Source organism: Epinephelus lanceolatus, chromosome 22, assembly GCF_041903045.1.
Source record: "Epinephelus lanceolatus isolate andai-2023 chromosome 22, ASM4190304v1, whole genome shotgun sequence".
Lineage (NCBI taxonomy): Eukaryota > Metazoa > Chordata > Actinopteri > Perciformes > Serranidae > Epinephelus > Epinephelus lanceolatus.
This window is the reverse complement of record NC_135755.1, coordinates 15,641,504-15,657,504: the sequence shown is the minus strand read 5'-3', so window position 1 is coordinate 15,657,504 and position 16,001 is coordinate 15,641,504. Positions and strand designations below refer to the sequence as shown.

The window sequence follows — 16,001 nt, the reverse complement described above, 5'->3', positions numbered from 1 at the left end:
TTTCTCTGCAATATTCTAAAACAGTTTCATCTCGTCGCGAATCTTTGGTCTGAAATGGGCTTAAAAGTGTTTGTTTTTGCCACTGACAGGATCAGATTATTATAGGTGTTTTAACAACATTACAGAACAGATCCCTACAGAGATACACCTTTTACTACAAAGAGAGAATACGTTTTTAAAAGGCAATGCAGTGCTTGTATCTAATCAGGAAATTTCACTTACAGAATATGAGAAACAACATCTTAGAGACTTAAAGTGAAATTTTGGTTTATTTCAACCTGTCTCCTATCATCCTAAATTTGTTTCAAGTGACTTGTGACATAAAAATAATAGTTAGCATGTTAGCCGTTAGCCTAGATACAGCTGGGGTGCATAGTAGCGTCAGACCTGTTAAAACGTAAGTGAATGGGCATACCTTCAAGTGCAAAGTTAGTCCACTAAACAAGCTTTTTTTCCACAAAGACCGCCTCATATCGTTAGGATAAATGTTAGAGAACATATAGAAAACGACATGTAAACATGTTGTCTTACCTTAACCGTGTGCTGCCATGTTTGTTTACCATCTAGCTCTGCTTTCCAAAGCGTGGCCGAAATCTCGTGAGAACAAGCAGCGATCTCATACCGCCACATTTTGTTTTCACAATTAGGAAATGCACACTTACGAACCAATTTACTTTGCCAAACTGATCTCCGACTTGTTGCCTGTAAACTCCGGTAATGCCCTCCACCTGGAGTAGTATCCAGCTGGGCTTTATCTAGAGCTGCTTGTTCTCGCGAGATTTCAGGCACGGTATGATGCTTTGGAAAGCAGAGCTACATGGTAAACAAACATAGCACCACACCGGTAAGGTAAGACAACACATTTACATGTCGTTTTCTATATGTTCTCTGACATTTATCCTAACGATATGAGGCGGTCTTTGTGGAAAAAAAGCTTGTTTAGTGGACTAACTTTGCACTTGAAGGTATGCCCGTTCACTTACGTTTTAACAGGTCTGACGCTACTATACGCTGTATCTAGGCTAACGGCTAACATGCTAACTATTATTTTTATGTCACTAGTCACTTGAAACAAATTTAGGACGACAAGAGGCAGGTTGAAATAAACCAAAATTTCCCTTTATCTTTTAACGTGTACTTGGTATGGGCACCTTGGGGCTACGAACAGAGATGTATAAAATACAGGTGAAACAAAAAGCTCTACAAATTGTGGCCCATCCTGTTCATCTCCTATGTAAAGAATGCATAGAAATGCCCTTGGGAAGAGGCTATAGAGCCGCTGCAGAGACCTGCAAAAGTCTTTCACACCAAATTCAATGACTTTGCTAAATTTGTAACCACCATTCGCACTGGAACCATGTTTGTTACTGCTGTCTGTACTATGCATGTTGTGGTATTCATTGTATGTACTGTGATCTTACTGTGATGTAAAGCCAAAGGCAAATCCCCATGTTTGTGGACTATAAAGATTAGAAATATTGTAATTATTATTTTTTGTCAAAAGTAAGATTCTTTGTGTTTAACCAGAAACAGCCCAAAATCACTATCGTTATTTAAATGGAGTCTGGTGGGTCTGGTGATAGTGATTTTGGGGCTGTTTCTGGTTAAGCCATGTATCAGCCATGTATCAGCCATGTATCCCTTATTTTTAGCTATCAATTTTTCAATGAGACGTAATCTGTCTAGTTGGTTGACTGCAGCTGGTGGGCTTTTAGACAGTAAATATACTTTAATATAAGCATCACACCATTTTGTAATCCTATTTGTGTGATGATTTTCCTCAAAAACTCAAAAATGTAAATATATATTTTCATCATTTACCCCCATTATTACTATAACTGATTTCTGAAAGCTTGCATAATTAACTTGGACACTTTAATACCGAACTGAAGCGCATTTATCTCAGTCAGTGCATCAATTTAGACTGTGATGAGACAGTTGTGTCAGAGGCGGCTGGTTAAACAAACATATAACAGTATTAACGGACATCTAGCTAATCAAAGGTGACTTTCACAAAGTCCCAGGCGGTTTTAATCTGCTTTAGTGCTTTTAAAATCCTCAGAGGACAGCAACCGCAGCTGCAAGAGGGTTTGATTTTATCACAGAGAGAAAAAACAAGAAGAAGAAAATAAGGCCATTTTTCTTTGGTCGTCTGTCCAGCTGTCTGGAAACATACTCCTCAGTGCTCTGTCTACCTCGCTTCAGCTCTGACCTTCTGTCAACAAAAGTGCTCTGCGTTTCTCGTAAATGTGCCCCTTTTGTTCAAACTGTCCAACACAGGTTACGCAGGTTACAGATTTGGCTGGCAGTGTCAGAGGTGCGCTGCCGGTGTCTCTGTGCTGGCCTTGCTCCGACCTTTCCCCGCTATCGGCCTGTCTCTCTCCTCCCACAGCGTGACCCCATCACAGGCACAGATTTGTTTGGGGTTCTGGAAAAGACCTGCTGATCGGGCGATGATCCCACAAGCCAGTCTGTAGAGGATAAGACAAGAGACAGTGTTTGAAACAAATGAGAAAATCAGCTTCTTGTAACTGTTTTTGTGTCTAAAGTCCTGTTTCCACCAAACACTTTAGGTATGGCACCTTTGGACCCTAAAGTAACCCTTCAGACATGGTACCTAGACCCTAGTGTTTCCACCGAAACAGTACCCTTAAATGTGGGCGGGATTGTTGTCACTCACTGCTCCGTCTAGCACTCAGCGTGTTACCTCCTTTATCAGTCTGCAGCTTGTTTATCGTCCACAGAACGAGGTTGCACGCCAACATTTTTAGAACAAAATAGAACAGGCTGCAGTGAGAGTCTCTCTCCATGGGATATTTAAAAATAGCAGGTTAGTGCATTTAGTCCTTCTCAGGCAAGCTCAGGGGTTTAGTGTTGTTGGAGCCCACAGGAACGATGCTCCACAATGGGTTTTTTTTTCTCAGAGTGAGGATTATAATATGTTCACATAACCTGGCCGAAATTAATATATGTAAATGCTTGAAGATCCACTCATTACTAAAAGTGTATGTCATATAAAAACTAAAGTGATGGTAAAAGTTGTCACAGAGAGGCCATGTTTACACGAAAACGATTCACTGAAAACAGAATCGTTTTTCATTTTCATTTTGAAAAAAGTTCCGCGTTTAGACGAAGTTTTGATAACAATTGCCGTGCACACAGATCCGCAAAAATGAACAAAAACGCTGCAGTATACATGCCAGGCCAGTAGTTGGCGGTGTGATGTTTGTCTGGAAGGACAACAAGGTGGAGTTGCTTCAGTAAATCTACACTATGAAGGGGAAGCGTTGATAAATTCAATAGGGTGAGCAGCACAAACAGAGCTTGGGAGTCCGCCATTGTTGTTGTGATGGTAGACTTTCTCGCGCATGCCTTGTGACTGGAACCATAATGTGCATGTGCGAAAAGTCTCCGTTTTCAGAGGAGCTGCATATTGCAAGTTTACATGACAACGGAAACGGTGCTGTTTCCAAAAAATTGCACTGTGGAACCCGTTTTCAAAACGTTGCGTTTTCAAGCACCCAAAACGCTGGTGTCGTGTAAACGATCGGCCAAAACGCAACTAAAGTTTACCGTTTTCAGTTGAAATCGTTGTCGTATAAACGGGACCTGAAATTTAAGGGGTGTTGATGGATTCATGTCATCAACTCATGCATTGAGTGACATTACAAGTTAACATTCCACCTTTAAAGTCGTCTGCAGTCGGCCCAGTGAATGAAGTTATTTTTTCTCAGACTCCGGCTGCTGCGAGAGGCGGCAAAACATGCTTTAATTTTATAGTTGCAGTTTACTAATAAAACTCTCCACAGTATGAACAGTGGTTACATGAGCCTCAAAACCAGCCACAACTCAGCCCTGAGCAGAGCGACCGTCCAACAGACCAATCAACAGACTGCAGTGTTCACAGCTCCACCTTTTAGTAACAGATCTGTGTGCTAGGTACCCCAACAGAGGGGGGACCAAAATGGTTCCATTGGTACCATCCACAACTATTCACAGTGGAAACACCATCAGTGATTTATATTGCAGCAAAATGTATCTAGTGGACTGAAAAAGCAATTGATGTCATTATTGCAGTAGGCTGCCAAAAGTTTAATTTGTATTTCTAATATAATTTATATAGTAAAAAAATCCATACTTGGCATCTGTGTGATGATGTGATATTGCCACACAAAAAGATTCTGATACTATGCTTTATCGAATTTTCCCCCACCCTTCATGAGATCAACAGTTTTTGAAGTTGGCCCAGTACTGAGCTGGAGCGCTGCACCCATCACCCACGAAAAAGGCTGCAATGTAAACACTCAGGGCATGTTCAAGTTAACATTTATTTAAGCAGCACTACTGAGAGGAGAGAGAGGCAATGCAGTAACAGAATCTTGATCCATATTTTATCAGCGCTGCCTAGTTTGACAGTTTGACTGCAGTATACAGGCAGTGACTGACATGACTGACATCCTCGGCTCTGACTGGTTGTTGCTGATGGCGCCTCGGTATTAGAAGCAGTAGGAAGAGGAGCAGGGACATGATTTCTTTCACAGACTATCTGTGTCATGTACTTCTTTCAGATATAGAAACAAATATGACAGTATAAGCTACCAACTGCAGCTTTTAATCACTGCTGACCCACCTCTCCCCACAGTTCCCAGTCAGTTTGGAGAGAGGGTGACTGCCTCGACCCAGGTCGTCTTCGCCTGCATCCACCACCAGCGATCGGCCAATCACATCCCATACCTGCAGCGTGGGCAACACATCGATGAAGAAGAAATTAAAAGTTGGCTTTATTTTGGGAATCAGATGCTGATATATGAAATCTTTGCTTCTTAAAACTACTCACCTGCCTTACTACTAGTGCTAAACATGTGTGTATGTGTGTTACCTTTAGCTGACCGTCCTCTTGTCGAAAAGACGCTCTGCCATCTGGTCCAGCCATGATATTCCCCAGATCACCTACATGCTGTACGACAAACACACAGTGAATAAATAACGCTGAGCCACACAGCGTGAAAGTCAGGATACACCACCTTAGACTTACAGCTCTGTCACACACACTTTATTGAAAATGTAGCACCTGAAGCAGAACTGCTCAAAATGGCTCCTGCGGGACACATTTGGCAATCTGAGAGAAGTGTCAGATCTTACATTTGGCTTGAGTTGAAATTTTTATTAAATCTCAGGAGGGATTTTGTCAGAATTCATTATTTACTGACGCCATTTACATCTAAACGGTCTGGCACGGATGATCTACAGCACAGAGCAGCCTCCAAAAAATCTAAAAGTGAACGATTATACGGGAAGTTATTTTTGAGGAACAGATATGACCGTACCCTTTCAGAGTCTCCTGGACCACCGTGTTGTCTTCCAAAGGGGTTATAGTGCTCTCCACAGCTGGAAGAAGAAGAAGAGGAAATTAAATCTAATTAAACATCAATGAAAAAAGTTAGTTTATATTGCAATTTCGTATGACAGCAATATACGTTTAACTACGGATGCCACTGCTGTTCACTGTCCGCCATGAACAAAGCCAAGACACTAAAACCCTGGATGGATTTTAAAGATCAGGGTTTCCCACACTTTTTAACCGACGAATTGTCATTAGTTTTCTGCAATATTTTATCCCATTTCCATGCCTTCATTTAAGTAGTTTAAAATAGGTACATTATTAAACACTTCCCAGGCATTTAACAATAAGCAAACTGCTCGTGTTGATAAATTTACTCACTTGTTAGACATTCCCGCCGCTAACTACCTGCATATGCCAATAGACCAGGGGTCGTACTCACAAACATTCTGAGAGCACTCTCAGAGAGCTCCTAACTTAGGCTAAAAACTTATAGTACATAGCTAAGGAGCGATTTAGGAAAGTTTTCAGAGCAACTCTGCGCAAGGAAGGGACAGAAACTTTTATCTTAGTGAGGTGGTTGACCCCATTTATAGGTGTGATACATTCTTTTAACAGGTGTGATTGGTTGTCAGAGACACACCCTTTGTGACACCCTTTTCCACCATTTTCTCCTCTGATTCAGAAACTCTTAAGGCTCTTAAAAGTCCTCCTCTTTACTCCGAACAGTGTTTCACCATAGGAGCTCTTTTAAGGTCTACGATGCTCTGTGAGTAACTTTTATCTTTACAAAGACCTGGTCTTAACTTTAAGAGGAAATTCTAAGAAAATGTCACAATTCTAAGAATCTTATGAATACAGCCTCAGACCGGCACATATGGGTCCTTGGTAAAATGTCAAGGCCACGCCCCTTTTGGGGGTAGAAAACTTAAGATCCTTGTAATTTTTCACAAGTTTGTGTGCATTTATTATTATTAAACTAACATTTGTTTTATGGACATGTCTAATGATTAATTTTTGCTAATTTGTCTGAATCTGACCATTCTTGATATGATAATAAAGGACAGTTGATTGGCGTCATGACCTTTCAGTCTTCCCTCGTTCAAGCAAATCAATGACTACACACTAGCCAGTAGTTAGTCAGTTTGGGTAAGCCTGTTAGAAAATATCGTGGGTTGCAGGCGGTCATCAATTGACATGCAGCATTTTGAGTAAGTTATTAATAACTTACAGAAACTTTGTGCAATAATCCAACTTCTACCTTCTCATCCCCTCTTTCTACCTCTCTAACACAGCAAGCAGCTTTATCATTAGTGCTGCTGCGCTCTGGCTTTCCATTATTTAGCTTTTGCCCACGATTGGCCAGTAACATTGTTACAGTCAGACCTTTTTTAAACCCAGAAAGATGCTGAAATACTCACTCACGCTTTCATTACCAGCCATTTAGACCACTGCAATTCCCTTTTCACCGGACTGCCCGAAAAGTCAATAAGAAAACTACAGTTAGTCCAAATTGCTGCAGCCAGAGCGTTGACCAAAACAAGGAAAATGGATCACAGTACCCCACTGCTGAAGTCACTACACTGGCTAAGCATCTCTCTGTCCACACTGAATCCATTACATATGCATTTCTCTTATGTCATGTAAACACACCACTGTACCTATTAGCTGTGTGCTCATGAAAACAAACCATGTAGGTCATTGGCTGTATGCTGGAGATCATACTTGACACGTGACCACTTAAAAGATGGGTGAGTACTTTCTGTCTTCCTACATTTGTGCTTTTTATAACAGAAAACACATGTTTTATATTGTGATATTTACTGGAAATGGCACACAACACAGCCAACAGCAGGTGGGTTGTTATTAGTGATGGTCATTCCCAGAAACTTTCAGCTCTGGTTTGAGGTTTTGCGGGTTGGGTTCGGAGCACTGTCTAGCGCATTTGTTTGTGGGTTCAACAGGACGGATTGGTTCTGGTGATCTGGCCCGGATATTACTTAGCGATCATGATATAACTGGTGATTTAATTAAATATGTATATTTGATTGAATCACAAGCTATCGTTAGGTGTTGTTTGTTAAAAAAACAACCTATTCATACCAACTATTTGATCAAGGCTCAACTGAGATTTAGTTGGGGCTGACAGTCTGATGCTCCTGTACTGTGTGATTAAACTGCAGCAGCCTCCCACTCAAGCAGCTATCCATCAGCAGTAACTGTCACCAGCATGATACGATTTACCGCACTGACAGTGCATATTCAGTTTCTTATGTACCTCAGATCTTACTGTGAAAGCAGGGTTGGAAATTAGCACCTGTCACCAGACAAATGCTATTAAAATATGCAAGTGGCTGCTAGATTTGCTTCACTTCACAGCCCAAAAAAATGTACACCAGTATTCCAAACCTTTCCAAAACATTCTGTTAATTTCAAACCAGTTTCTCTAATTTTATAACTTCTCCAGGAATCTAATGACCATGGGATCCCTGAAAGATGCTCCAGTCTGCCCAAACCCCCCTTATATTATCTGCTCTTATAAAGCAGCAGTCCTACCTGAGGCAGTCTCGTGTGAGGTCCCCCAGAGCGTGGACATGAAGGCCGTGGAGTCCGGGCTCCAACCCGTCAATTGTCCCATCAATCAAGCACCGCTCCTCAGACAGCTGCAGGAAACGCACCACCCCTTGAATCTTTCCTTCACCAGCCAGCATGGCCACTGCTGTACCCAGGTCTGTCATAAAAAAACAACAACCCACAGACATCCTCAACAACGTGTGTGTTTATGTTTGTGATCTTGTTGACACTCCCTCACATCTGGACATGTCGAGATGGTGTTCAGTTGTTGCTGCAGTTCACATGTGGAATAAGAATGCATCACAAATGCGTCTCCGGTGACTGCCTCTGATCAGATTATGTTTCCCGGCTCATATTTGATTTTATCTGAGGGAAACTGTGACTTCAAATCCCTGTCTGATATCTTGTGCAGGGCAAATCAGCCATAACCAACTGTGTCTGAGAGGCTCTGTGCTAAACGTGTACTACAAAGTTAATCCTCAATGCTCAGGGGTGTATTTAAATTCATACTACACTATATATCAGCTCATTTATGATTAACTGTGACCACCTCAGAGTGATCACATCCCAGTGCAATCATACTTCTGGTTAGACCTCTGTACCTGTGATATGTTTATCCAGGATGTGTTATAGTGACATGAACAACACCAGTGTCTCAACAACCTATATTTACTCTGTAGAGAGATCAATGACAGCAACACTAACAAGTTTAGTAACTGACTTTTGTCCACCAGTTTACAATAAACGCAAAATGACAACAATGTGCGTAAAGGTGTTTTTGACTTCCTGTAGCACTACGGCTGGGTATAAATATGTCATACCTTAAAAGTATCAACTGAAATAACCCAGTACCGAGCAGTATCAAAACTTGTTTGGCACAGGCAAACAGAGATCTTTGTGGGTACATGAGACCCTAAAAAGAGGGTGGGTCATGGGGAGTACCTCCAGTTGGTCCAGGAGCTTCGCATCCATGATGGCCATTTCTAGGCATATTTTAGGATGACTTGGGGGCAGTTTGACAACCTGCTGTCTGTCGTCAGGACGTAGAGCTCTGGGTATCCAGCAACCACTACCACCACCAATTTCTCGTCCATTTTACTAACTGTAAAATTGTTGTCATGACTACCACAGAAGGCCCGCGTCTCAAATCCTCAGATTGGACAATGGGAAAAAAGATGACGAAAAAAAGAGATGATGTGGGGTGTTCTTCTGCTCTGAAAAAAGAAATGAAAATGAAGTATTCTATCCTCCTGGGACCCGAACTTTTGTTTGGTATGCTAACTAACTATGCAACTAAACAATGTCCTCAAATGAGACGACAGTAAAGTCCCAATGTCCACTAATGAGACAATAATAAAGTTCCCATGTCCTTTAACGAGCTGAATATTCCCGATGTCTTCAAGATGTCTTCAAATTAGCACTTCCTAGGTAACAGTGTCTTATCTTGATACTGTTGCTAAAATTGGTCAAATTCAAACTACAAACATTATTAATCACAAATAAACAAGTTTCAACCATAAAATGTGATCAGGTTTTGGACCTTGCCCACCTTTGTGTTGGGAACAGCTGCAGACTGACTTGGCAGAGATGGCTGCCATCTTGTTTTTACATGGATTAGTGTATTGTGCTCTCTATTCTATCACTAGATGGCACAAAAAGTGTCCACAAATGAGGACAACAGGTCTAAGTTAAGCAGAATGAAGTAGACGGTCAAGTAATCCCAAAATGTGATGTCCTCATATGAGGACATGGGGTCTCAGGAAGATATTGGTGTCGGTATTAATTCACTGCGGTGCACAGACAGGCAGTCAGAGCTACAGGCTACAATGAGGCTAAAAACAGAGTTCACATTACGTTTTTCCAAACAACTTTTTATGTTGGGGCTTCAGGACACTTGGATCCCTACGGACGAGCAGTATGGAGATATTTTATGGTTTCAATATGTGTTTTTGGATGTTTGAATCTGGGGCGCTGTAAGCCTCCATTAGGTGGAGTTGTGCTGCTACTCACTCTCCCCTGGGATCTCCCTGCAACTGTTGTGAGGCCACTAAAACTTCACCTGAGCCTCTATCAGCATATGGGTGAGTAGATAATGGCTGAATTTTCATGTTTGGGTGCACTATCCCTTTAAGGGTACAGCTATGGGTACTGATAACGTATTTTTTTAAACAGTACCCAGCCCTGTGTAGCACTATGGAGCTGGTTTTGGATGACTGGGTCACTGTTTTTGCTTAAGGTCCCACATGTACACACACCCATGCAGGTGACCATGCAGGTCCTGCCAATGGTCTCACACAATTCAACTGATCAGCAGTTGGAGGTAACCCATTAAGCTATGCTGCAAGGTGCCAACAAAGGTAAGGAAGAAGAAGAAGGCTGGTAAATACACTCTAAATACTCGATGTAGAATGCTTTAAAAAATTACTATGCAATTGTTTTATATATAAGGAAGGAAATGCACTAGACACGTTTGTTAGACCTCAAGGATACACAGTCAGTTTTGGGAGCGACACCACATGGAAACACAACTTTAGTTTGTTTACAATAAAATCCCACAGGGCACCTTTAAGGCATTCAGGAATAATAACGAAAAGACTGTTTAAAAATTCATCCTCAAACACACACACACACACACACACCAACATTCTGTGTGTTTTCACATTTCACTTTACAAAAGAGACCTGCACAGTCTTATAAAACAGTCTGCAACTGATTTAAATGAGTAAATATCTGATTTGAGAAAACAAAGACAAGACTCTTTATGTGTCTGAGAATTAATTTGCTGTGTGTACATTAATTAGATTATAGTGCATATTAATGTAGGAATATACAGAACACATTTTCTTTCTTTATTTATTTATCTATCTAGTTATTTATAATATATTTTATAAAATCCACAAATTACTACAAGATTTTAAATCTGACCCGACTTTTAGTACTTGTACATTTTCAATATGTGATGCTACAGACACATTTTGGTCGGTACTTTAGAGTCTAGAGGTGTGATAACCAGCCTCTCTCCTGTCCTGTGGTTTCTCTCACCTTGCTCTGATCCTCCGATGCCTTTCAGCACGGCTCTGCGTCCGGTGCTCTCTATCAGAGCCTGCACCTCTGCAGTGGTCAGAGTCGACTCCACCAACACCTCCTCCTTACCCACATCGATACTGACAGACTGTACTCCTGCACACATGTGAACAGAAGTGCAAATTATCAACTGACAGACACAAAAACAGACAGGGAAGTAACACACATGCAGACAAAAATTAAATTCAATTGTATAACCAACTGAATACTCCTGTGTCATGTGTCCACTTTTCCATTTTGTCACATCTATGAGCAGTTTCTGTGCTTGTCTGTGTTTGTGAAATGGATATGGGACTCTTTAGGTCAATTTCTTAAACAATTTCTCACAAGATTCCTGAAAAAGGATGATGAAATTTGGTTCAAGTTGTAGGAGTAAAGACAGACAATGTTCTGAGACTGGTATTTTAGTTGTATAAATTTTGTTTGCAGATTCCCAGAGGAATTTCCTTAAAAGAGCTGCTCTGTTTGACCTGAATAATTAATAATTAATAATTTCTTAAATAATGGAAACATTACTCTTTTATATGTCGTTTGGTACAGAAAGCTTGCCTGTAGACATATTGCACATATTTTGCATTTTCAGCTGACCTGCACTCGCGTACAGTCTCTAGGTTACAAAATCTAAGCATTCAATAGTACTTAATTAATTGGAAGTGTACCAACTGAAAGTTGTATGTAGCCTATATGCCAGTCTTATTCTTATTTTATTTTATATTATTTTACTTTATTTTGTATTATTATTTTTTTATTTATTTTATTTTGTTTTATTTTATTCTATTTTTTATTCTATTTTATTTTATTTTATCTTGTTTTATTTTGTCTTATTTTGTTTATTTTATTTTGTTGTATTCTATTTTATTTTATTTCATTTTGTTTTATTTTAATTTATCTTATTTTATTTCATTTCATTTTATCTATTTTATTTTGTTTTATTTTATTCTATTTTTATTTTATTTTATCTTGTTTTATTTTGTCTTATTTTGGTTATTTTATTTTGTTGTATTCTATTTTATTTTATTTCATTTTGTTTTATTTTAATTCATCTTATTGTATTTCATTTTATTTTATCCATTTTATTTTATTTAATTCTAAGCTTTTTTTACTTTTTTTTTCATGTCTCATTATTTTTTTAATTGTCAACTATTGGTCTTAATTATTATTTGATTTAATTTTATGTTATTATTACTTTTTGAAGGGTTTTATTTATTTACTTTTTATTCTTACTGGTCGGTTGTCGATCTTACTATTATTCAAACTGATTATGATTATGATTATTTTAATTTTTATTTTGTGGCTGCAGCTCCATGGTAGTTCACACGTTGTGCAGCACATTGTGCTTCCACTCGGAATAAAACATGCTATATAAATCAAGTTTTGCTTTGCTTGCTTGCTGTAATTCCAGCCAAATTACATATTTATTTCTACAACACTTCCCAAGAAATTATTAGGGATCTGCAGACGTGTAAAAGTCTGTACATGTTACTTGATAATTTATGCATTTTAGTAAGGGCTGCACAATATATCCAATATTTACCGTCAGCGCAATACCAACATGTCCGACACAGGCATCGCCAAGGGCTGCTTGAAGTGCGATATATTGTACATTTACTGTGCCATTCATGCATACACTGCATCTCACGTTGAAACAGTGGCGTCAGGTGACTTTAGGCCAACTAGTTTTTAGTATGGGCTGTTGTTATCACACTGTCCATGATATGTCTGTGTTTTTGTTCTGGTGCTCCACACAGATCTGACACCTGTCCGCCTGCACACCTGTTCTCATCCCCAGCATTTCATGGTAAAGACAAAGACAGCAGGGGCGTCAGGGAGGTCCCCAGAGACCACTGGGAGACATTACATGTGTTTTAAGTTTAATAAAATACAACCGCATTCACAAATATGTAGAATATTACTACAGACATTATAGTTATCTTTCAATGCAACATCTACTGTGTCTGCAGATGCTGTATTGACAAGTTAGAGATGATGGTACATGATGGTAGACATTAAAACTGTATGCTTCATTATTTGTTTATATATCACGAGTCATATTGTCATCACAGTATTCAACAAAGTTATCTTATAAGGCATGTTTTCCTGATATTGTGCAGCCCTAAATTTATTGTATAACACTTAGAGTTTACTTGTAATGAAATGTACTATATAAATGAACTTGCCTTACTGAGTAACAAGACATGCTACTGTACACTGGAATGCATGAAGAAAGGGCAGCTATGAACGACTGACTGATTAAAGCTGTCTGACATAATCTGCTGTGTCATGGTGCTCTATCTGTGTCAACTTGCCCTGGTGCTCATACACTGACCGTTACTACACATAACAAATAACTTCCTGCATTCAAAACCTTTGTTCATCTTTGTGACGATGTATTTTGCAGCTGATCCAAGAAGGTTTTCAAAAAGTTTATTTATCTTTGGAGGTAGAAGAATTTCAAATTTAGAACATCTGGAGATAGGTGGTTTTCACTGGACACAGTGAAGCAGTCAAAACAAATATTAATGGAGTAAAAAGTAGGGAAGATGGGGGATGGTTGTGTCCCGGGGAAGTTATGACACTTTGAATTTCTCCAACCAGGAACAAACTACGAATCATCTGATCTGATGATGAAACAACATGTGAGAAAATGTCACGACCTATCCCAGGAAAAATGTTTATATACTTGCTCACACACACTCATACGTGCAGCACAGATGAGTGCAAACACACCTAGACTGTCAAGAAAGCAAACACACACACACACACACAGAGTGCAAGAGAGGTGAAAAAACGCAGCACACACTAGAGTTAACTTCAGTGTTAACTTCACAAAAGGCAGCAGTTTCAACCTTGTTTTAATTTAATATCTAAATTTTGACACTTGAGGGACAAACGTGAAGTATACTGTGAATATACTTTTTGTGGTGAAATATTACAGTATGCAAACACTGGACAGTATGCTGGCAAAAATATCCTTCAATGGGTAACCATGAGCAACCACAGATGGACACAATCAGACTGATTTTAAAACTCGGGTATCAAAGCATTTTGGCTATACGGTTGAAGGGAAAAGGGACCTGGACAAAAGCCACATTGTATGCAAGTAAATTAATCTCTTTACCCTAATTATGGATCACTACAAATCTGAATCAAAATTGAATCAAGAGGTGCCTGAAGATTCCCACCCCTGAGACGCACATAAATACACACACACCTACTAATTTTAACAAGTACTTTGAGTGCAGTATAAAAAGTTTTTGTCATAATCATTATTTCATACATCACATCATCACAACAAACCTGGACTCACTCCCTGTGTTTGAGACTGAGTCATGCATTTTATGTTTGTGTAACAGACACATGTAACTAGTGTGTAACATTTTAAACGCACCGGCATAAGAGAGCTCAATGATACGGTCAGATATGTCAAAAATAGGGCTGCAGCGATATACCAGTTTCCAGGTATACCATGATATAAAAGCGGACAGTTATCAAACCGTGTACATTGACTTATCTATAATATTGAAAAAAAAAATGCAACTGGCTGGAGACTCCTCCTTTAATTTTAGTTATCTTCAATAATCCTCCATTTTCATTCTTTACAGGTCATTGGGATTGATAATGGTATAAATTCTGTAATACCGTGATACTTTCTGAGATGGTTATTGTACTGTGATTATCTCATACAGTTGCAACCATAGCCAAAAATGTTACAACTGTCCCCGGTCTCCCCTACAAACACATTTATATTGTTCTTCTGTTCCGTACTTGAGTAAATGTACTTAGTTACCTGTCAGTTCCAGATGACAAGCAGCAGTTACTGCACAGGGAGGTGTTTCAGAGGGTGTTAACAAAGATAAAATAAGTTCTTTTACAGTCCTGGTGAACCTTTAACTGTTTTATTACCTGGTTGACCCTCCAGAGCAGCTCTTACTTTAACTGCGCAGCTCTCACATGTCATCTGCACCGCAAATTCCAGCTGTGGAGGACAAACAAACACCTGTAGCTTATAACATGTATGTATAACATCACATCTGTAGGAGCAGCGGGTGAACTTAGCCCGTTATCTAACTGCGCAGCAACACTGGAGTCACTCATTGTAACTGTCACACAGCAGCACAGCAGCAGCAGCTATACAAGGCATGTTTTTGTTTTGCCGTTATTATTATTATTATAATTACGGGTGAAATTGTATCGTGACGCAGCAAAACACGAGGCTAAAACATGACAAGAGTTTCTGTCAAACCTTGGTTGGTCCCACAGAGTCCATGTTGTTTGCGTACGTCGCCGCCTGGGTGATGAAAACTGAGTTAAATAGATAACTTCCCAGTTTTCTAGAAACGGAAGCGAACCAGCTGTACCTGCAAACGGGCGCCGCCATGTTTGTGAGGACACAGTGACGTCGGCGCACGTTACCGCCGCCACGCGACGAGTACCTGCTACAGCAGCTATCGCCTGGTAGATTTCATATAAATCTGAATGTGTTAAATCAGCCCCCTGTTTTTCTATATATATTTTTAAATACATTTTTTTTATTTAAATCTCACGTAAACATGTAAATAACAAGCTGATTGATTCTCCCTGTTTGTTTTTTCCCCTTTTTAAAAGAAATTATTGGTCAATTTTCAGTTTGTCACTGTTTTGTTTTGTTTTTTTACAATTTCTATGATGTCTGACCTATAAATCACTGTTATCAATAAAGTTGGGGGGGGAAGCAACTGCATTTATCTGCTTTGTCTTTTGTAGAAGACTAATGCCTTTTCAGTATTGGTTTATTATTATTATTTATTTATTTATTTATTGTGTATTGATTGATTAAAATGCTATGAGTAAATAAATAAAAAATAAAATAAAAATAATACATTTAAAAAGTTATAATAAAGTATAAAGTAGAAGTACAGAAGTATAATTACAATTTTTTGCAATCATTTATTCGTTAATTCAGCCTTTATTTATAGTGAGGAAATAATTGAAACCCTTTTTTATAATGTCATCCAGTCAAACA

At 39.2% G+C, this 16,001-nt stretch overlaps 1 protein-coding gene across 1 annotated transcript; it reads right to left on the bottom strand.

Annotated features, from left to right (window-relative positions):
- Positions 1 to 1,052: 1,052 nt before the first annotated feature.
- Positions 1,053 to 15,392, bottom strand: ccs (copper chaperone for superoxide dismutase). Its single transcript, XM_033651763.2, has 8 exons — positions 15,243 to 15,392; positions 14,903 to 14,975; positions 10,958 to 11,095; positions 7,898 to 8,072; positions 5,328 to 5,388; positions 4,880 to 4,957; positions 4,631 to 4,734; positions 1,053 to 2,471 (listed from the first exon to the last, which is right to left on the bottom strand). Exons 1-8 carry the CDS (start codon positions 15,375 to 15,377, stop codon positions 2,312 to 2,314), a joined length of 924 nt encoding a protein of 307 aa, XP_033507654.1. The 5' UTR covers positions 15,378 to 15,392; the 3' UTR covers positions 1,053 to 2,311.
- Between the last annotated feature and the right edge of the window lie 609 nt (positions 15,393 to 16,001).

Coding starts and splice junctions, on each gene's coding strand:
- ccs (XM_033651763.2), bottom strand. CDS start 15,377: ATGGCGGCGCCCGTTTGCAGGTACAGCTGGTTCGCTTCCGTTTCTAGA. Junction 11,096..14,902: donor TGCTCTGGAGGGTCAACCAG/GTAATAAAACAG, acceptor ACATGTGTGCAG/GAGTACAGTCTGTCAGTATC. Junction 4,958..5,327: donor GTCCAGGAGACTCTGAAAGG/GTACGGTCATAT, acceptor TTTGTCGTACAG/CATGTAGGTGATCTGGGGAA.